Source organism: Monocercomonoides exilis, assembly GCF_001643675.1.
Source record: "Monocercomonoides exilis strain PA203 chromosome Unknown scaffold18-1597598, whole genome shotgun sequence".
In the NCBI taxonomy this organism is placed as follows: domain Eukaryota; phylum Preaxostyla; order Oxymonadida; family Polymastigidae; genus Monocercomonoides; species Monocercomonoides exilis.
In genome coordinates this window covers 1,306,955-1,327,998 of record NW_027150563.1, presented here as the reverse complement: position 1 = coordinate 1,327,998, position 21,044 = coordinate 1,306,955, and the positions used below count along the sequence as shown (strand labels likewise).

Here is a 21,044-nt window from a genome sequence, read left to right as displayed (position 1 = left end):
ACTCAGTCATTTATTCTGAAGAATGCAAGTGAAATTGTACAAAAAGGGGATGAAAGAATTGTTGAAAGTGGAAAAGAAGGAAATTCTTATTGGATCGTCATTGTTACTGTTTTTGCTGTGTTGTTTTTGATTGTTCTGATTATATCAATTGTTCTAGCTATTCGATGGAGAAAGGCAAGGAATGAAGCGAAAGATTTGAGAGAGATAGTGAATGATAACATCAAGAAGGATCCGAAGGCGTTTGAGATGGTAACGATGGAGATGTCACCTGAGGAGCAGTGGAGAAGAGCAGAAAGAGAGGCAGAGAAGAAGAATGAAGAGAGGATAAAGAAGAGAATATATGATACGAAAAGCTTGGGGCATTCGGAATCATCTGAGCATTTGCTGAGTGAGAGTGGCTCAACAGAATATATCTTGGGAAGAGACTCTGACAAGATTCCTGAATGGGCATTGGAGAAAGAAGAGGAAGAAGAGATAAGGAAGAGAACGCCTTCTCCTTCTATTTCTTCCACTTCAACTACTTCAACAACTGATTCAGATTCAACATTTGTTCGAATGGAGGATATGTGTCCAACCACCTCTTCAATGTCCAATCTGGTGGATGCGATGGCATGCTCGTCTCCTCACGAAAAGCTGATTGTGGATCTGAGGGATTCATTGTTCATGCTTCTGCATGGAAGAAATGAGAAGAAAGAAATGGCAATTGGGACTCTTCAGGAGAGGGAGCAGACAGCTGCCCAAATCCTGTTCTGGGTGGCCAATCTCGCCCTCCACTCCTTTGATGAAATGGAAAACAAGCTTCAGTCATTGTCCAGTCTGAGTCCTCACATTGTACTCTTCTCCGAACACATGGTGATCTGCATTGTGATGCATTCTGACTTATTGTCAGATGATGACACAGATTCCTCATCCATCTCATCATCAACAGTTGTGACATCAGCCAGTGATGATGATGATGACAGTGACTCCCTTCCATCATCAGCATTTGAGGATGAGGATGATTACAAAAAGGAATGTCTGCGATGGATGGCACCAGAATTGCTGATCAACAAGAAGATGGGGGCAACGAAGAAGTCTGTTGTGTTCTCGATCGGGATGATGCTGTGGGAGTGTCTGACACTGGAGATCCCGTTTGGGGAGTATCCAGCAGAGGTGGCGGGACAGAAGATAGCGAATGGGGAGAGGCCGACTGTTCAAAGTTTGGATGAGTGTTCATCGAAAGAAGCGATATGCAAGTGTTGGCAAGGGGAGACAAATGAAAGGATGAGTCTTGTGGATTTGAAGAGAGAGTTTGTCCAACGATTCCCTCCTGGAACAGTGATCATGACGATTTCAGATGCGATTGATTATGATGAGTCTGAAGATGGTGAGAAGGAGAGTGGATGGCTGACAGGTGATGAGCCTTTGATTATTTGTGAATGCAATTGTGGGACAGTGGTAGTTCAACCAAACATGACAAAGGAGTGAAAGTTGTTGGTGAGAGAAATAGAACAAAGGAAAATGGAAAAATGTCACGGTGGCAAATGTGAAACAGTGTTTCTGTGAATTGTTATTTCCAAAGAGGATTGTTGAGGAAGATAATGGGTTTCAAAGGTTATCCAGCTTTACTCTTATGAAGAGTGACAAAGCTTTTGAGTTGAAACATTTACATTCAATGATGGCCCACAAATGAATTGCTTTCTTCTTTTTCAACACATTTTCCTTTCCGATCTTTTTTTCTGTTTCCTTTTCGTTCTGTCTTTATTTGACTTTCTCATTAACTTTGTCAAAGCATTTTTCTTATTTTTTTTCCATTTTTTTCCCCATTTTTTTCTCATTGTTTTTCTCATTGTTTTTCCACTTTTTTTTCCACTTTTTTTTCCACTTTTTTTTCCACTTTTTTTTCCACTTTTTTTATCCTTTTTCCTTGATCTTTTTCTTTCAATTTTTCTATTCATTGTCTTTATCCAGTCAGCATTTTACCCTTTTTTTCTAGTCATTGTAATTCTCGAAAGACAAGGTTTGAGTTGTTTCTCTTTTTGTGTATTTTTGCTTTTTTTAAATGCATTTCTGTTTTGGTTGATACACCAAAAATTATTCAAAATGAGGATTTTTTCAAACGAAATAAAATTTTTTGCATTCGAAATGAAAATATCTAATGTTTTCATATGAATGAAAATTATTAGTAATAATTTAAATTTTCAAGAAAATATAAAAAAATTCAAAATATTTTCTGATGCACAAGATAATTTTGACTGCACAAAATAATTTCAGATTCAAAATTGAAAGAATGATTTTCACAAAATTTCGTTTGAGATTGAATTAAATTTCGTAAGATTTTCAACAATTATTAATTCGAATGCAAAAGTTCTCATTTTGAATAGTTTTAGGTGTATCTTTTGAATTGCAAATATTGTCAGTGTTAATAATTGTTGACTCTTTCAATAACTGTGGACAGTGGCATTATCTCAACAACCGTTGACAGTTTCATTTTGACAATTAATCTAATTATTCATTCATTAAATATGAACTTATAAGACATTAAGAAATGAAACAACTTTCTCCCTAGAATAAAAAACTTACCGTTTTCAATTTTCGGAGAAACTCGGAGAAATAAGATTCTCCAAGTTTCTCCAAAAAGAAAAAATAATTTTTCAAAAATATCATCGTGTTGGATGAGTGATTCAAAAAATTCTTATTTGTTCTTATTCATTGAAGGAATAATTATGTTAATTATCGAAATCCAACTATCAATGGTTGTTGAGATAATACCACTGTCCACAGTTATTGAAAGTGTCCACCATTATTAACTCAAACAATAGATATGAAATGCTTAATATTTTGCTTTCTACGATTTAGATACTGGAAATTTGTTTTTGTTCATATTTGTAAATTGGAGCTATTTGTATTTACAGATTTCTCAAATAATACATCACATGTTTTCTTTATGCTTCTTGAAGATAATTTTCAAACCGTTAGCCATGTACCCATTTTCAGGGGAAATAAAATAAAATATAATGCAATTCAATAAAATAAAGAAAAAATGATAATAATGTTTGTATTGACAAAATTTTTCTTTGGGTGGTTTTTAAATCCACACCTTTTTTTTATCCGTACAAAATTTAAAAATCAAATATCTCAACAAATATTCAATATTAATTTACTGCAATTTGCATAGTTGCGTATTAACATTCATGACATCTATTCATATACAAAATTTTTTAAAGACAGTGTTGCATATTATTTGAAATAAATAATTATTATTTTTCATAATCTGATTTTTGATGAATTTTTCTATTTTAATAAAATGATTAAGCTCATTTTTAAAACACACAATTTATTTTTTCTACGTTATTAACAATTCTGGTTATTTTTTATTTTCGCTTATTTGCTCATTTAAATTGAATGAAAATCTATCATTTATGAAAAATCTTTGTCAATGGGACAACTTTAAATTTTTTTTCATAAAATGCAGGAGCATCTAACTGAAACAAACACTTGCATTGAATAATATTATAGTTATATAAAATCACAACATAGTTGAAATTTCAAATAATTCTATATTCATTTCATAAACTAATATTGTTTTAATTATTAATGATTTTAAATGAACATTTTCTTTGAATTTTCTTTTAAATTGTATTTAATGTAATGAATATAGAATTATTTGAAATTTCAACTATGTTGTGATTTTATATAACTATAATATTATTCAATGCAAGTGTTTGTTTCAGTTAGATGCTCCTGCATTTTATGAAAAAAAATTTAAAGTTGTCCCATTGACAAAGATTTTTCATAAATGATAGATTTTCATTCAATTTAAATGAGCAAATAAGCGAAAATAAAAAATAACCAGAATTGTTAATAACGTAGAAAAAATAAATTGTGTGTTTTAAAAATGAGCTTAATCATTTTATTAAAATAGAAAAATTCATCAAAAATCAGATTATGAAAAATAATAATTATTTATTTCAAATAATATGCAACACTGTCTTTAAAAAATTTTGTATATGAATAGATGTCATGAATGTTAATACGCAACTATGCAAATTGCAGTAAATTAATATTGAATATTTGTTGAGATATTTGATTTTTAAATTTTGTACGGATAAAAAAAAGGTGTGGATTTAAAAACCACCCTATCCAATAAAGTGATAAGCTTGATAACGACTTAAATCATTTGGAAACAAATATATATGTTTTTTAAAACGCTCGATCTTCAAAACCATTTGCTTGATTAAGTTGCATAGAAATAGTTATCTGCTCTTTCACTTCACTTGAAACATTCGTACTATCCATTATCAACTGCAAAAGTGATGGGCAAGAATTGAAGATAACTAAATCACAATTTTGATTTTACATCATCCAAGCATGGAAACACAAAGAAGGATGAAATACAACCAATGCAAAAATCAATTGCAAAATTGCATTTCATTTTTGAGATTAAAATTTTTAACAAAAGCAAAAAAATATTCAATTCAACAATAAAATTCAAAAACTATCGAACAAACCTGCAATCGATTCATCATTGACTCCGGTGCACTTTGAGAGATTGAGAGTCTTTAGCGTTGCAGAAGAAATTGGCAGACCACTCATCTTTTTTGGGATGCCTGAGCAGTTCAGAGAAAGAAGCGAAGGAAGAGATTGCGAAGAAGAAGAAGAAGAAGAAGAAGAAGAAGAAGAAAAGATGGAAGAGAGGCAGGAATCATCGACTCGAAGGCACTCTGATATGTTTAGTTCTTCCAATGTTGGAGGGAAATATGGCAAGAAAGACGAAGATGAAGAAAATGATGATGATGAATCTATATTAGCAACTGCCCCTTTCTGACTTTCCTCGCCTCTCCTCTTGAATACAAGCTGAGGGCAGTGTGACAAGTCGAGGTGTCTGATGGGGCAGCGGTGCAGCTGAACAGAATCTGCATCTGTACCAATGCTCTTATCAGCCTCAAAGCAGATACCAGCAAGTTTGACACAATGTTTGAGCGAAAGAGAAGTCAAACAAGAATGGCTGGGTATGATAGGTAGCACAAGGGCGTTGCATGAGTTGAGGATGAGCGTGTGGAGATGAGGCGATGAAAGAATCAGGCTGAGCGACTCGTCTTTCAGCGACCAGCTTTTGGACAAGTCTATCGTGCTGAATACGGGTGGGATCTGCGGATTAGCCAGCCGCACTGCCCCTGTCAGAATAAGAGTCTTGTTGCCTTTGAATTCACTTGAAGACGAAGATGATGAAGAAGACGAGGAAAAAGAAACAGTTTTCTCCGAATTATCCAGCAGTTCTACATTAAATGTGTTCTGTTCCTTCATTTGATCTTGATAAGCGGATGAGTGCTCTTTTATTTCTTCTCTTTCTTCATCTTTTGTGTGCTTCTCTGCTTCCTCTTCTGTGAAACTTTCCCACATTTTTTTGCATTCAGCGTCTTTCAGCTGTGTTGCTTGTTCGATGCGAAGCAAAGAAATCTGGCTGAGCGGATAATGAACAGATATCTCTGGTGCAGGTGAAGTGATCGGAGAGATGGTAAGCGAATGAAATGAAACATGAGAATGTGAGGAGGAGGAGGAACAAGAAAATGATGATGATGATGATGATGATGATGATGATGATGATTGAATAATTGATTCCAAGTTCTTGTTTGAAGAAGCACTCACTCTTTCTCCAACGCTGCATCTTTGTATTTGATTGCATCTTGTGATTGAAAGCGATGCAAGATAATCAGATGACACAGAAACAGATCTCAGAGCAAAAAGAGAGGTGAAAGAAACATCAAGAACTTGCGAAGAAAGCAAAGATAGTTTTCTCAGTGAAGATTTCCTCTGCTTTGTATGAACAACTTCTGAAGTGTGATGCGAAGAAGAATCAATATCACCTGATTCATTTCGCTCTTTCTTCCTCAAAACAATCTCTTTCACTGTGCTGCAGCGAGCAACAGTAAAACTGACAATATCATTTCCTTCCACACACAAATCCTCCATTTCTGCTGCATCTGACACCCAAAATGATGTCAAATTCACCAAACAAGCCACTTTAGCGTGGACAACAGATGGATGGATAAGCACAAGATGCGACAGGAATGGTGCGAAGGAAGAAAGCCCAGCAAGATGCTTGTCGTTTAACGGTCCAGAAAGAGTGAGGGAAGACAAACGCAGAGGAAGCAGAGGCTGTGGTGCGGTTGTGATTATGCGGAAGGGCGAAAACGAGGTGAGACTGAGTGAAGTGAGGGTGGGAAACAGGACAGGCAGCTGGGCCGCGACTTTGGAGATGGATTCAGATGAAGACATAGATGGATCAGAATAAACATCACTTGCAGCTAAATTCTGCATTGCCTCGCTCATCTTCTTCCTCCTGTTGTCCTCTTCCAAGTCTAAGACACGCAACGACAGCAGGTTGGGTGTGTGGATGTGTTTGATGGCGTCACATGGGAAGCGCGGAAGGAGGAGAGTGGTAAGGTGCGGACACTCCAATCGACAAAAAGAGCGGAAAGAAGAGCAGCTGGGGAAATAGAGAGACGAAAGAGAAGGAAGAGAAAGAGAAGGAGTTTCGAGTGAGATGCAATGAGATAGATTGAGCGATGTGAGGAGTGGAAGCGAGTGGAAGGCAGGGTTGACAAGAGAAGGACAGAAGGAGAGATTTAACGAGGAAAGAAGGGGAAGAGAAGAAGAAGAAGAAGAAGAAGAAACTGAGTAAGTTTCAATGCGATCAGGATCTGATACAGAAGAAATCGCATCTTCCATTGGTACATGCATCTCTTTTTTGATGTTAGCAAGCAGAGTTTTGATTGTGTTGTCGCAAACAGAAGGACAGTGCGACAGTTCGAGTGAAGTTAGCTTTGGAGTGAAAAGAAGAAGAGAAGCAACGTCTGTGTTGGACAAGTCAAGCATCCTCAGATTCTTGTGTGACACAATCACTGAAGGACCAAAGGCAGAAGATGTGGAAGAAGAAGAAGAAGAAGAGCGATTTTGGGGTTTATCCTCCCAAAACAGTTGGTTTTTCGTTTCTGGAAGGAGAGGAGCATCGGTATCTTTCTCGTCTGTTCCATCACTCCCCGTGGAAGAAGAAGAAGATGCTGATGATGATGACGATGAGGAAGATGAGCCAATGACTCCAATAGCAGCGACCGGTCTGCGTGTTCCAGTGAGAGAAAATGATTGCAGAGAAGGACAGTTCATCAGAAGAGGATGGATCGAAGAGAGAGCAAACGAATGATGTGGCGAGGCAATAGAAAGTGTAACCAAATGTCTGCATTTCAGCGAAAGATGAGTGAAAGTGGGGCAGTGGGAAATAGAGAGATAGCTCAGATAAGATGGGGATTGGTCCAAAGGAAGGGCAGAAGACGAGTTTGTGGTTGGAACAAGAACAGTTTTTGTTGGGTCGTTGCTGTCATCGTCTTCTTTCGTCTGTGAAAGGAGGGGCATATCTGCAGCATCAATGCCATCAGCTTGAGTGATGAAGGGAGAGACTGTGCCTGGCGCGTAAGGATAAGGAAGAGCAGAGAAGGAAGAAGGAATGGAAAGAGTGGAGACGTGAGGGCAGCGGGAGATGGTAAGAGAAGTGAGAGAAGGGAAAAGTGCGATTGTCATCTCAATAGAAGTGCCTGGTTGATTGGACAAAAGATAAATAGAAGAAATTGTGAGATTTTTTTGGAAAAAGAAAAGAAAAGAAAAGAAAAGAAATTAATTTGTTTATAAAGCGAATTCATCACAATAAAAACTTTTAAAAATTATCTTTTTCTTTTTCTTTATTAACAAAATCACAAAGATTCCAAGCAAAAAGAATAAAAAAGACTGTTTCTTTACAGTTTTAAAAATAAATTGAATCATACCAGTGAATTCTGAGCAGTTCTCAATCACAAGAGATCTCAGTGATGGCGCAGATAGAGTAAATGTCGAAGCTTCCAGTCCTTTCAGCTGAAGAGACAGAAGATGCGGAAGAGGCGCAAGTGCTGTGTGTTTGTGGAGAGAACAGTTTACCAGAGAAAGATGCTGCAAAGAAGGAAAGAGAGAGGAAAGGAAGAAAGCATCGCCTGTCAGAGCGAATGAAGAGAGAGTGAGGGAAGAGATTGTTGGTGAACGAAGAGGTGTGAGGGGCAGAGAAAGAGAATAAGGTGATTTCGATGAATTATCAGTCAATAATTGAGGTGAAATAGAATTGTTATCTTTTTCTTCATCAGAAGACGCACCAAGAAGCGTGTTGATATCGTCATGGTATGTTGAAAGATCTGGTGGAAGCATCGTGTTCAGCAGTGGAAACTGGTTGGAATCTGTTGGCAGCACTTTTGTCTCTCTCACTTCTCTTCTCATGCCATCCCCAGCCATATTCCACATATTCCCCATCATTCCACCTGGAGGAATATTCATCGGCATCCCTCCCATCAATGGATTAATTGCTCCTGCATTAAACATGGGGAAAGGGGGTTGAGTGGAATTGCTCTGTGGCTTGTAGCTGGAAGCTCCGATGTGCGAAGGGAAAAGAGTGCGCTGGGAAGAAGAGGAAGATGTGAAGTTTGAAAGAGAAGAGAGAAGAGGAGCAGCGGAACTATCTTCATTTGAAAAGAAAGAGATAAGACGATGGAAGAAATTTGTTCTGAAATCTGGCAATGAAGAGCCTGAAGAAGAAGGTGTAGAATTTGAAAAAGAAGAGGAAGAGGAAGAAGCTGATGAAAAAGTGAGCGAAGGAGAAGCCGCAGAAGAAAGGGCAGAAGAGAAGTGTGGATAGATAAGAAGAGAATCCCCCCAAAAGCGAGAGGCAAAAAGAGGAGAGGTGCGAATGATTCGAGTGGCATCTTTTGGCGAGAAGGAAGGAAGAGGCAAGGTGGAAACAAAGAACTTGGGATCTGATGGACCAATGTCTGCGTTGGGATCAAAAGCAGAAGAGGAAGAGGAAGAAGAGGATGCAGAGAAAGAGATGGTTGAAGATGATGGAGGCGAGGAAGAATACTTTTCTGCTTCTGATGAAGAGAATGTCGGAGCTGGAAGATTCGAAAAATCGAATTGAAAATCATCTGCTTCATCTGATGTTGCACTTTTCGATTCATTTTCTTTTTTATCATTCTTTTCATTGTGACTCATTGGAGATTTATTTGAAATAGCTTCTTTCCCTTCTTCATCATCTTCTTTTTCTTCTTCCTCCTCTTTCATTTCTCTTCTTCTCTCCTCTTCTGCCACTAGCCCAACCATCAACACGCCTTCATTCTCTCTTTCCCTCTCTGCCTTCTTCTGCTGTTTGAGCTCTGCTTCTTTCTCTTTTTCCTTCTCCTTCTCTGTTCCTATCTTTTGCTGTCTTTCCACCTCTTCTGCCTCAAAGCTATTGCCATAGCGAAATGTCACCAGCGAAGGCAGCAGATGCACAACACACAGAGATCGGCAGGGCGTCCCAGACAAATCCAGCACAGTCAGCGAATCATGCAAGAAAGGTGGGGAAGATGATGAAGAGGAGCCTGAATGGGCTAAAGTGTGAAACTTGTCTGAACTGCGTAACTCAATCACATCTTCCTCTTCAGACTCGCAATCACATTCGTCCTCTACTGAATGGCTTGAATCACTTGCACTTGATTTGGAAGCTTCCATAGAAGAAGAAGGATTGTGCAGTGATGGTATCAGGACAGACTGTGAAGGCGCCGTGAAGAACAGCTCGTTCGACACATCAATTGGAGCAGACTCAGAATACAACACAGAAATCGCAGAGGGCATCGTGATGGCTGGCACTTTCATCGAATAGACTCCCCTTATATGGGATCTTGGATTGCGCATTCCTTGCTCCTCTCTTCTTTCCTGTCTGGTGCGTCTTCTTGGCCGAACCTCTGCCCCTCCGAACATTTGATCGTCATCCTCTTCCTCACTCTCTCCTTCTTCTCCTTCTTCTTCTCCTCCTTCTGCTGCTCTTCTACCTGCCTCCAAATCAGCCCTCAGTCGCATCGTCCTCTCAAAAGCTGGACCGAGTCTGCGCCACTGCTGTGCCATGGCATCTACTCTCTCTTTCCTCATATTCTCCTTCCGTCTTGCTGCCTCTTCTGCCTCTGCCTCCACAGCACTCTCTAAGGAACTCCATGGATGCGGCTCTTCCTGCATCTGCCCTGCAATCGGAAGCCAGTCTTCCACACTTTGGTTGATCGCTTCAGAAATCTGGTTGAATTTGTTTGTTAGGGAAGCCATCTGTGGATTAAGCTGAGCATGACCAGGCTGCTGAACAGCCGGTGCGGCACCGTGGTGTAATAGTGCGCCTCTTTGTGGTTGGAAGAAGTTTTGGTCGTTAATGTCTCTCATTTGATGGTTGTTGTTTAGTAATAATTCATCATCTTCACCGTTATCTTGTTCTTCCATCACTTCTCCATCCATTTCATGAAACCGATCTCTCCTTTCGTCCGGTATTCCCTCTTGATGTGGTTGAACTGTTGCGTTAAAATTCCCTGTGCCTGCTTGACAGCATTCTAGAACACTATTTAATGGAAGATGCGAATCCCAACGAAGTGGTTGAATTGGTACTCCATTGTTTGAGCAATTTGTTAAAAACAATGATTGCAAATTAGGAAATGAGAGTAGTATATCTTCAACGCATCCATCGTATGCATGAGTCCAATTTCCAATGTGGATCATTTCTAAATGGGGACAGAAATTGACAAAAGAATGAAAAAGTTCCTTTGAGAAAGGTAATTCATGCTCTGGCTCTTCCGATATGTATGTAAATTCTCTGAGTTTTGAAAGCATTTGGACAACATGAAGAAGATCGGATATTTTCCATTTTCTGCTCGGCAATGTCAATTTTGTAATATTCTTTGCCAATGTCCTCCATCGTTCAGAAACCTATAAAAAGTCAAAATTGACAACAAAAATATAATCCACAAATAATTTTTAAGTCAAACATGTAATATAGTGAAAATTTCTTCGGATAAATTCTGAAATATTAGTGTCAAGATATCATCTGAAAGCGACTTGAAAACAACGTCAATTGTTGGTATTTCTTTTGATTGCGATTTGTTTTGATACTTCTTTTCGTCAAATGTTGTTTGAACTTTTCTTTGCATAATAAAAAACTAAATAAAATAAAAGAATAATTAATAAAGGTTAATATGCATCTTTTTATGTTATTTTTTCATAAATTTCTATATTTTTCTATGTACTAGTGCAGTAATTCACTTGTTTGATAATTCACCAAAATCCTCGAATTAAATTATGTATTGGGTTATTAACTTTTAAAGAGAGCGCTTCTTCACCGAAGCAATGGGGACAGGCACATCCAAAGAAGAGCAAATTAATACAGCGACGAGTTTAGAGGAGTTTCACAAGAAAGAAAATTATCCTGAAGAGACAAAGCAATCAATTATTACCAGGCGAATAGAATGGGTTTTTCAACCTGATACTCCACATTATAGTCCGACGGTGGAAGCTTTTGGTCTGAAATGGTACGTACATATCTATCAAAAGGGAATATTAAGCATTTTGAAACATTTCAATCACATTTTTCTATCATGATTTTAACTTGCTGCTTCAGGAGAATTTTTACTAGGCCGGAGGGTGGTGAATTCTCAAAGTACCAGGGATTATATTTGGATTGTGAGGTTTTTTTTATTTGCTTTGAATTTGTTATATCTTTTGATAAAAATTTGATAATCTTCGGCAAAAAAAAAGTCATTTAATGATCTGAAATCTGATTTCTCAAAGCAATTTCGATATCTAATTAAGCTGCATAATGCGGATGATAAAAAATCTATTATTAAGCGTTTGTGCTGTGTTGTTTTGTTTGTATTTCTGACGAAATTCCTTTTTAAATGCAGTTAATACCCATTTATTTACATACAAGGAACGAGACAGAGGCAGTCGGGATTTTGTTTCGAAGTCAAAGCTTTCTGAACAAGGAGGCTTTTTAGCACAGGGCCGTATTTCCATTACATTTCAAATTGAGGTTTTATTTTTGGAGAGTTATTTCTTTGAGAAATTTTCAAAATTATTTTAACTGGATAATAATGTTCTATTCCACATTTTTAGCCTATTGACGATTTTTCAAAGATGAGGATGCGACGGACTAGCCGAAAAGAAACTGGGATGGTGGGGCTGGAGAACCAAGGAGCAACATGCTACATGAACTCTCTTCTGCAAACACTGTTCCACACACCGCTGTTCAGATGGGTTTGCTTTCAAAAGATATTTCTTTGTATTGCATTGCATTTTTGAACAATTATTAATGCTCTTTTTTTAACCTTTAAACTATTCTGGTTTAATACAATGATATGAATTCCCTCTATCATTTCTTTCGCATCCTCACACACATAAAAAGTGTGTCTATCACATGCCAGTGAATGAAATCATCAAGGCGATTGAAGACGAAGACGGAGACGAATTGAAAGAAGACAAAAAGCACAGCCCGTCCAGCCAGCAGAAAGAGGAAAAGAAAGAGGAAAAACCAGACTTGGCTGAAGCACTTCAAAGATTGTTTTATTCTCTGCAGACATCTGAGGAAAGGTGTGAATGCATGGTTTTACATAATTGCCTTGAAATCTTTTTATTCATTGATTCGTTGATTTGTTTTCACGTGAAATTGATTTTCATTATCTTTGAAACAAAATAAATTTTTTGTGTCTTTCTTTTTTGAACTTTGATGAAAAAAATTATATTTCAACAACTAATAATTTTCCATTCTTCTCCCTTCAATCTTCATTTCTCTCTCACTTTCATGCATTTCTATCCAACAGTGTTTCAACAGAGGAACTAACGCAATCATTTGGCTGGTCTTCAAGAGACGCCTTTCAACAGCACGATGTACAGGAATTGAATAGAGTACTGTTGGACAAGCTGATGCAAAAACTGGAGGTTTGATGAATTTTCATAAAAAAAGAAAAGAAAAGAAAAGAAAAAAATACAATCATAATTAATGATATTGTGAAAGAGTCAACCAATGAACTTCTCAATCTCGTTATTTTATTTCTTTTTATTTCTTTATTTTTAAAAAAAAATCTTCATTCAATATTTATTTCCTTTCCTTTCTTTCCTATTTTTTTAACAAAATCCTAATCCTTTTTATTATTTCCTGTATACACGTATTATTGTTCATTTGCATCGTCTCAGCCAACTCCATTCAGAGGATGTTTCAATCTCCTTTTGGAAGGCAGAACATACAGCTCTATCAGATGTGTAGACATCGACTACGAAAGCGCAAAGGAAGAGCCGTTTTTTGACATCAGGTTTGGATAAGATTATTGGTTGAGTTTTGAATTCGTATATAAACAATCACAATTGCAAATTTATTTTTCTTTTTCTTTTTCTTTTTTTCTTCCTCTTTATTTTTCTGAAACTTTTTAATCGCAACATTTTTTTCTTTCTATCTCCAAAACATTCTCTGAATCAATCTTTTTATTGATTATTTTTTTTGCTCTGTTCAACCAATTTTATGTCTCACTCTCTTCTCTCTCACAATTAGCCTGACAGTCAAAGGATGCAAAGACATCTATGCTGCCTTCGACAAATACACAGAAGAGGAGATTTTGGATGGAGACAACAAATATTCAGCTGAAGGGCATGGAATGCAGAGGGCACTGAAGGTGTGATAGAGTCTTTGGAATGTGTTGTGAATTTGTTTTGGCTGTTGAAGATTGTGGTTGTGATCTTCCATTTTGTTTTATGTTTCAATGAGATTTTATTTTTATGATTTTCTCATTCTGACAATTATCATCTTTTCTCCAATTCTGTTAAATCAATTTTTATTTTTCCGATCGCTTTTTTTTATTTTATTTTTTTCTTTTTTTCTTCAACGATCCTCACAATATCCTCCATTTTTTCCCCCTTCTCTCTTCTTCAAAGTCCACCAAATTCCTCCATCTTCCCCCTGTCCTGCACTTGCAGCTGATGCGCTGGGAATACAACTTCGAAGAGGATGCCATGACAAAAGTACACGACAAGTTCGAATTCTATCCAGAAATCGATCTTTCGAAGTATGTTGTGCGTCTGAACGAGAGGCAGAGGCAGAAAGTGACAAAGATGAGGGAGGAACAGGACAAAAACGATGAAGTCGAAAGGAAGAAAAAGAGGATTGCCAAATGGAAAGAAGAGAAGGAGAAGGAGAAGGAGAAAGAGAAAGAGAGAAAGGAACAAGAAAAACAGAAAGAAGGAGAGAAAGAAAATGATAAAAAGGAACAAGAAAATCAACAACATATCAACTCTTCAACCGAAGAGCATTCTCCACACGAAATGGAATCAAACTCCACAGAAAACAATGGTAACAATAACAACGAAGGAAGAGGAGGAGGAGGAGAAGAAGAAGAAGATCCCTCTCTTTCTTCACCTCCACACGACATAACCTCTCCTCCACCACCTCCTGCCATCTCACCCGAAATGATGGACCGCTTCAGTTTTGCGTGGCAGACGCTTTTTCCGCATCAGACGCCGTTTGCGATGACACAGGCAGCAACATCACAGCGCAATGGCAACACTCCCATCGAAAGCATCAGCAGCATCAGCAGAACAGCACGCAATCAGCCAGATCCATTCACATCATACTCACCCGCTGTGGCTGCGACGGAGCTGTTTACACCTCGCGTCCTCCACCCTCCTATCCCTGCTTTCATCTCGCCTGCTGCTGGTGGTGGTGTTCAGCAAAATCCTCAGCTTTATCAGAACAATGCTTCTCATCTGTCTTCTTATTCTTATCCATCATCTTCTTCGTCTCCCTCTTCCATCCAAACTCGTCCATTTCAACCAGTCAGCACCACTCCAAGCATGTCCTATCGCTATGTGCTGCATTCTGTTCTTGTACATTCTGGTTCTGTGGGAGGTGGGCATTACTACGTGTACATCCAGCCACAATGCAACGGGAGATGGTTTCTATTTAACGACGCCTGTGTCACAAAAGCGAGCGAAAAGGAAGCGATTTCTGAGAACTTTGGGCAAAAAATGGAGAAGAAAAAGGGGTTTTTCTACGATTCTGTGTCAATGCCGAAGATCGCATCGGCGTATATGCTTGTGTACATCCGGAAGGACTTGGCGACGCAGCTGCTGAAGGACGTGAGGGAGACAGACATTCCGAGGCACATTCGGGACTCCATCATTGCCTTCCGCGAGGCGAAACTGCGCATCACCTTCAAACTGTTCACAGACGAGTCGCTTTTGGAGCACCCCTCAGAAAACGAGGAGCCGATTTTCAATCCGAAAAAGAACAGCGTCTCGTTTGTGCTGCTGAAGACGTCGACGTTCAAACAGCTGCGTGTGGAGATTGAGAAAGCGACAGGAATCAAAGAGGAAGAAATGCTGATATGGAGGCTGATGAGCAAAGCACCGGGAATTGTGGCAGTGGGGGAGCAAGTGGCTGAGCAGCAGAGAATGTTGGAGAAGATGAAGGCAGAGCAGCAGATGATGCAGCAGCAGCAGATGCTCCTGGAGGAGGCACAGAGACAGGTGCAGAGCGAGAAGGAGAAGGAAGAGAAGGAGAAGGAGAAGGAGGAGAAGGAGAAGGAGGAGAAGGGGAAAGGGAAGGAGAAGGAGAAAGAGAAAGAGAAAGAGAAAGAGAAAGAGAAAGAGAAAGAGAAAGAGAAAGAGATGAAGGAGAAAGATAAGAAGTTGCAGAGTTCATCAGCAGAAAAGAATCCTTTGCTTTTCAAAGTTCCAGAGTCAGTGGCAAAGAATGTGGAAGCACTAAATGAGGAGAAAGTGAACAAGGAGAAAGAAGATGAGAAAGAGAAAGAGAAAGAGAAAGAAAGTGAAGAACTTTCTTCAGAAAACAAAGCAGAACAACAAAAAACTGTTGAATCTCCACAAACAACAGAACAGTCACAAGAAAAGACCTCTGAAGAAAACATTGAAAACAACAAAGAGAAGAAGAAAGAAGAAGCATCAACAGAACAACAACAGCAACAACAATCAAATTCTCAATCCCAATCACAATTTTCTTCTGCTTTTGCTCCTCATCCATCTTCCATGAATCCATACTACACATCTCCCCATCCTCTGATGGCGTATTCTGCTGTTGGCTGCCTCCGCCCATTCAATTCGCTCAACCATCGCTATCAATCAGCCGAGCAGAACGACAAAACACCTCTTTCTCTGCTCTTCTTCAACAACGTGAACTATCTTTTTGTGGAGAGGCTGAAGAGAAAAGAATCGGTTTTATCGAATTTCGAGAAATTGGAGAAAACAGAGGAAAATGGATCAAAACAAGCAGACAATGGAGAAGATAACAAGACAAGCAATCAAACAGCAAGCAGTCCAAACAAAACAGAAGGAGATGATTCAAACGCTGTTCAGACATTCAATCAGACAGAAGATTCTCATTCAAAGACAAATACAAATACTAATGCTAATGCTAATCCCAATCCTAACTCTAATTCTGGTTCATTGGCACAAAAGAAAGAAGACGATGGTTTGGAAGCCAACAACGAAGAAGACAGCATCTCGAGGCAATCAACAACATCAATCGAAAACGAGTTTGTGATCATCGAAGAAAGCGGAGAAAAAGGAAATGCGAACAATTCTTCTTCTCCTTCTTCTTCTCCTTCACAGCAACAGCCAATTCATAATCAGCATAATCAACAACAACAACAACAAAAGGAAAACAATCCAATCATAGAAGGAACTGTTGTTAATTCGACTGCTGCATCACCTCCTCCTCCTCCACCTCGACAATTGCAGACATCACAAGCATTACAGCCATCATCATCAACATTATCATCTCCATCAAGACAAGATCAGCCTTCTTTCTCTAACAAACCCACAAAAGATGATTCTCCTGCTGTTTCCAATGTGCAAAGCTCTCCTTTTTCACTTCAACATTCACAACAGCCACAACAACAACAACAACAACAGAATCGTCTTCATCCTCCTCCTCCTCCTCCTTCAACCCCTCCTCCTCACTCCGCACCTTTCCCTTCATCCTCTCAGCAACAGAAGCGGATGAATACAATCACATCAGCGTCAACATCAGCATCAGCATCCACTCCAAAGCCAACACCCACTCGAAATCCTCAACAGTTTGCTTCTCCTGTTCTGATTGCTCATCAAACATTTGACACACAGAGCCCTCTTCATTCAGGTGAAGCACTTTCTTCTTCTTCTTCTCCATCATCATCTTCTTCTACTCTCTCTTCTTCTTCTTCTTCTTCTTCTTCTTCATATTTATTTCCTTCACCAACTTCTATCTATCTGTTTGTGAAGTTCTTTGACATGATACATCATAAGATCAACTACATCGGAAGAATATCAATCGAAAGCGATGCTCCAATCATTGTGGCGAAGGATTCTATTGTCAAAATGATGGAGCTGGCAGAAAAGAAAGCTGAAGAAGAAGATAAAAAATTAAAAGAGGAAAAAGAGAAAGAAGAGAAAGAAGAGAAAGAAAAAGAACAGAAACTGAAAGAAATTGAAGAAGATGAACAAACTTCTTCAACTTCTAATTCGTCGCAATCAACAACAGACACTTCAAACAAAGATGCACTTACAAAACAAGAAAAAGAAGAAGGAGCAGATAAAAAAGAAGATGAAATTAAGAAAGAAGATGCAGAAAAACCCAAAGAATCCGAAGAAGAATCCTTCGACTTATCCCACCAGCTCCCGTCCTCTTCCTCCACCATCCCCAGCGCCTCCTCCACCCACAGCAACATTTACTCCTCTCTTCTCCTCTTCCACTTCACCCGCCGCATCGAATGGACGCTCAACTGGCTGCAGACACCCACTCAGGCTGGTTTAATCACAGGCGACCAGATTCTCATCCAAAGAAAGCCGACAGAACAGCAGCTGTCGCTTGACTCTTTGTGCCTGTCGCCAAACTGGCAGGATCTGCGGGAGAATGAGATGACTGTGTGTGTATTGCCAAAGGAAGGAGACTTCAAAGAGAAGTTTGAGCTGAGATTGGATGGGCGATTGAGGCAGGATGCGATTGAGAGGGCGATTGCTGACAGGGTGGGTGTGGCGGTGGAGCATTTGAAGCTGTTTTTGGAATCGTATGATGGATGTGCGAGGGAGCTGTCATCGTCGCTGGTGTATGTGAGGAGGGTGGAGGAGGAGAGAGAGAAGGAGAGGATGGAGAGGATGGAGAGGGAGAAGGAAGAAGAAGAGAAAGAGAAAGAGAAAGAAGAGAAAGAAGAAGATGGTGAAAAAGATTTAAAGAAGGAAACAGATGATGAAAAAGAGACGAATGAGAAGAAAGAAAACGAAGAAGAAGTTGAAGCAAAACAAGCCACTGAAGCAAATGAATCAGAAGCTTCTCCACAAAAAACAGCAGAAAATGTTGAGAAAGCAAATGAGGATAACATCAAAACAGAAGAAGAGAAGAAAAAAGACGATGGAGAAGCAAATGATGCAGAGAAAGAAGCAGAAAAAGAAAATGCAGCAGCATCGCCTCAACCAGATGGCAACTCATCAGAAGAAGAAAAGAATAAAGAAAGCACAGAAACAGACAAAGAAAACAAAGATTCAGAACAATCTGAAGAGAAAACTTCTGATAAACAAAAAGCCACAACAACCACCGAAGAAGCAGCAGTAGCAATAGCTACGCCATCAGCTTCTCCAAAGACAATATCATCTGCTGTTTCTTCTTCTATTGCCTCTTCTTCCTCTTCCTTCTCCTCCTCTTCTCCTTCTGAATTATCTTCCATTCTTCTCAATCTCCCCACCATCCGCTGGCTGGTTGATCCCTATTGCAGCAACACCCGCTATGCGAACCAGCCGTTCTTCTTCAACAAGCTTCTGTATCTGCCTCTGGAAGAGAGTGTGTATGAATACGAAAGCATGCACCACTTCTCAATTGCTGTGTGGATTGAAGAGATTGAGCAGAAGAGTCCACTGAATGCAGTGGCTGCATTGAATGGGAGAGGGGAAGGGAATGAAATAGAGAGGGAGAAGGAGAAGAAGGAAAAGGAAAGAGAAAAGAAAGAGAAAGAGAAAGCAAAAGGAGCTGATTCGAACGGAGACAAACAAGAAATCGATTCATTTGTCCGAATTCAGCGGCAGATTGGAATATATTCAGTGAAATTGCCGAGGAAGAGCATGATAAGTGATGTGATAGCAGAGCTGAAGAAGGAGATGAAAAGAGTTGGAGTGAAGAAGTTTGCGTGGGACGGGAAGGAAACAGCCGAGAAGATGGAAGAGGAGAGGAAGAGGATGAGGAAGGAAGAGGAAGATGCGATGGTTTTGAATGGAAGGAAGGAGGTTGTTTGTGAGGAAGGTGAAGAAAAGGAAGAAGAAGAAAAAGAAGATGAAAATGAAATGAAAAAAGATGGGACAGAAGATAAAAAGGAAGCTGATTCTCCAGAGGAAGAGAAAGATGTTAAAGAAGAAAATAAAGCTGAAGAAATGCCAACTGAAAATGCTGAAGATGCTGAAAATGCATCAAAACAAGAGGAACAAGAGAAAAAACAAGAACAAGAGCAGGAGCAAGAGCAAGAGCAAAAACAATCATCTTCAACAGAATCTTCATCTGCTTCATCATCATCCTCCTCTTCTTCCTCTTCTTCTTCCTCTTCAACAGAGCAATTACCATCACTGTCCTCTTCTTCTTCTTCTTCTTCTTCTTCTTCATCCATTTCATCTCCAATCGAATATCTGACAGACAAAGAGATTGACCAACTAGCTATCAAACTGGAGCGCTATCCAATGAAACTAGCTACTCTTCCATTTGTGCTGATGGAGACAAGAAGATCAGATGACTTGTGCGAATTCAGATGGGTAACAAAGGCTGTTGTATGAATCTATTGTTAATTATGTTACATAAGCAATAATTATTTTTTATTTGCTTTTATATAAAATTTCAATTTTGTGTGTATTTCTAAATTCCTTTTCTTTTTCTTTTTTCTTTTCTCTTCTTTTTATTCCAACAGGTTTCGAGCAAAGAGAGGATGCTTATCAATGACAAGAAATCCAAGCTGATTTTTGTGATGTTTGTGAGAGAAGACATTCGATCAATCATCTTCCCTGAATGCTCATTTGTGCTTGTGTACAACAAGGTCTGCCTATTATCTTTTTATTTATTTATTTATTTTGCCTTATTTCGCATTGCATCTGTTTCAATGCATGAAATATCGCTTCTGTTGTCATATTTGATGCAATGCTCTATTAATCTTTTTTTTATTATTTTTCTTTCTTTCCTTCTTTCTTCATTTCATTTCATTTTAAATTGCAAAATAACAGGGCGAAAACAAAAAAGCCGTGTATGACAACGTCCGTCGCAGTGTCTCTCATGTGATGAATGAAGCAACCTTTGACAAAAGTGTCCTCTTCTTCCACGCAAAGTCCAATTTGGACATCAGATACAACGAGCTCAACGACAGCCCAGGTGCTTTGTGGGCAGAATTGGAGTATGTTCTTGTTGCGGTGCCTTATTCTTTCTCCCATCCGAATGCGCAGCAGAAGCAGAAGGCGATTGTGATTGCTTGAAGTTTTGGTGATTTTTTGTTTGAAATGCCGTGTTATTAGTGTGTGTGAAAGAGTTTGCATCGAAGTGTTAATGTGTTAATGTGTTGAGTTTTGTGTATTTGTTCCGCTTTGATTGGTTGAAGAAGATGTACACACTGTGTTTAGTACATAACATTTTGGTTGATAATTTGATTGCTTTTTTTTTTTTTTTAAATTGTTTGGAACTCAAAAATACATTTTGGCTGATCTATTCTCAATAAAAAATACAGTTTTTATTTTTGATTTTGTTTTGTTTTATTTTAATTTTTTTGACTTTTCCTTTTTTTTAAACTTCTTCTTCAACGGAATTTCCATTTGTTCGCTCTTTTGCTGTTTAAAAGCCTTTTTTTCGCAAGGTGTTTTATTCGAACTTATACGATAAATTTCGCATGAAAATAAAGAATGACATCTTTTTTTTGTACTTTTATTGTTTGAAAAAGCTTGTGTTTGTGATTTCTAATTTTTAATTTCTTTATTAATTTTTTCAGAAGTTATTTATTTTTTTAAAAATAAGTTGCATCATTTATATCTTGATGTTTTGTGAAAAAATCTGAAATATGAGAATATTTTGAGAGTTTCTTCTTCAATTTTTTGCTCTTTCAAAAACAATAACAAAAATTTTGTTGAAGTGCAAATAAAGCAATTGAGAAAACACAAGAATGACGCAAATAACAAAGTGAAGTGAAAGTTAAAAGTGAAAT

The 21,044-nt window shown here is 38.5% G+C and overlaps 3 protein-coding genes across 3 annotated transcripts; 2 read left to right on the top strand and 1 right to left on the bottom strand.

Annotated features, from left to right (window-relative positions):
- Positions 1–246: 246 nt before the first annotated feature.
- Positions 247–2,012, top strand: MONOS_6343 (putative Protein tyrosine and serine/threonine kinase; the record flags this gene model as incomplete). The annotated part of the gene is made up of 1 exon (XM_067876569.1): positions 247–2,012. The coding sequence occupies one exon, from the start codon at positions 247–249 to the stop codon at positions 1,465–1,467; it is 1,221 nt and encodes a 406-aa protein (XP_067728962.1). The 3' UTR covers positions 1,468–2,012.
- Positions 2,013–3,752: 1,740 nt separating this feature from the next.
- MONOS_6342 (uncharacterized protein) lies at positions 3,753–10,680 on the bottom strand (the record flags this gene model as incomplete). Its single annotated transcript, XM_067876568.1, has 3 exons — positions 3,753–4,316; positions 4,491–7,571; positions 7,800–10,680. 3 exons carry the CDS (start codon positions 10,678–10,680, stop codon positions 4,183–4,185), a joined length of 6,096 nt encoding a protein of 2,031 aa, XP_067728961.1. The 3' UTR covers positions 3,753–4,182.
- Positions 10,681–11,160: 480 nt separating this feature from the next.
- MONOS_6341 (putative ubiquitin carboxyl-terminal hydrolase like protein) lies at positions 11,161–20,917 on the top strand. Its single transcript, XM_067876567.1, has 13 exons — positions 11,161–11,375; positions 11,465–11,531; positions 11,602–11,692; positions 11,748–11,875; positions 11,959–12,099; positions 12,248–12,432; positions 12,663–12,780; positions 13,036–13,151; positions 13,388–13,508; positions 13,768–15,357; positions 15,475–19,632; positions 19,770–19,895; positions 20,080–20,917. Exons 1-13 carry the CDS (start codon positions 11,194–11,196, stop codon positions 20,323–20,325), a joined length of 7,269 nt encoding a protein of 2,422 aa, XP_067728960.1. The 5' UTR covers positions 11,161–11,193; the 3' UTR covers positions 20,326–20,917.
- The last annotated feature ends 127 nt before the right edge of the window (positions 20,918–21,044 follow it).

Bases quoted from the DNA above. Each gene is read 5' to 3' on its own strand.
- MONOS_6341 (XM_067876567.1), top strand. From the start codon at position 11,194: ATGGGGACAGGCACATCCAAAGAAGAGCAAATTAATACAGCGACGAGT. The intron at 11,376-11,464 runs GTACGTACATAT...TTGCTGCTTCAG, and splicing joins GAAGCTTTTGGTCTGAAATG to GAGAATTTTTACTAGGCCGG. The intron at 11,876-11,958 runs GTTTTATTTTTG...CCACATTTTTAG, and splicing joins CCATTACATTTCAAATTGAG to CCTATTGACGATTTTTCAAA.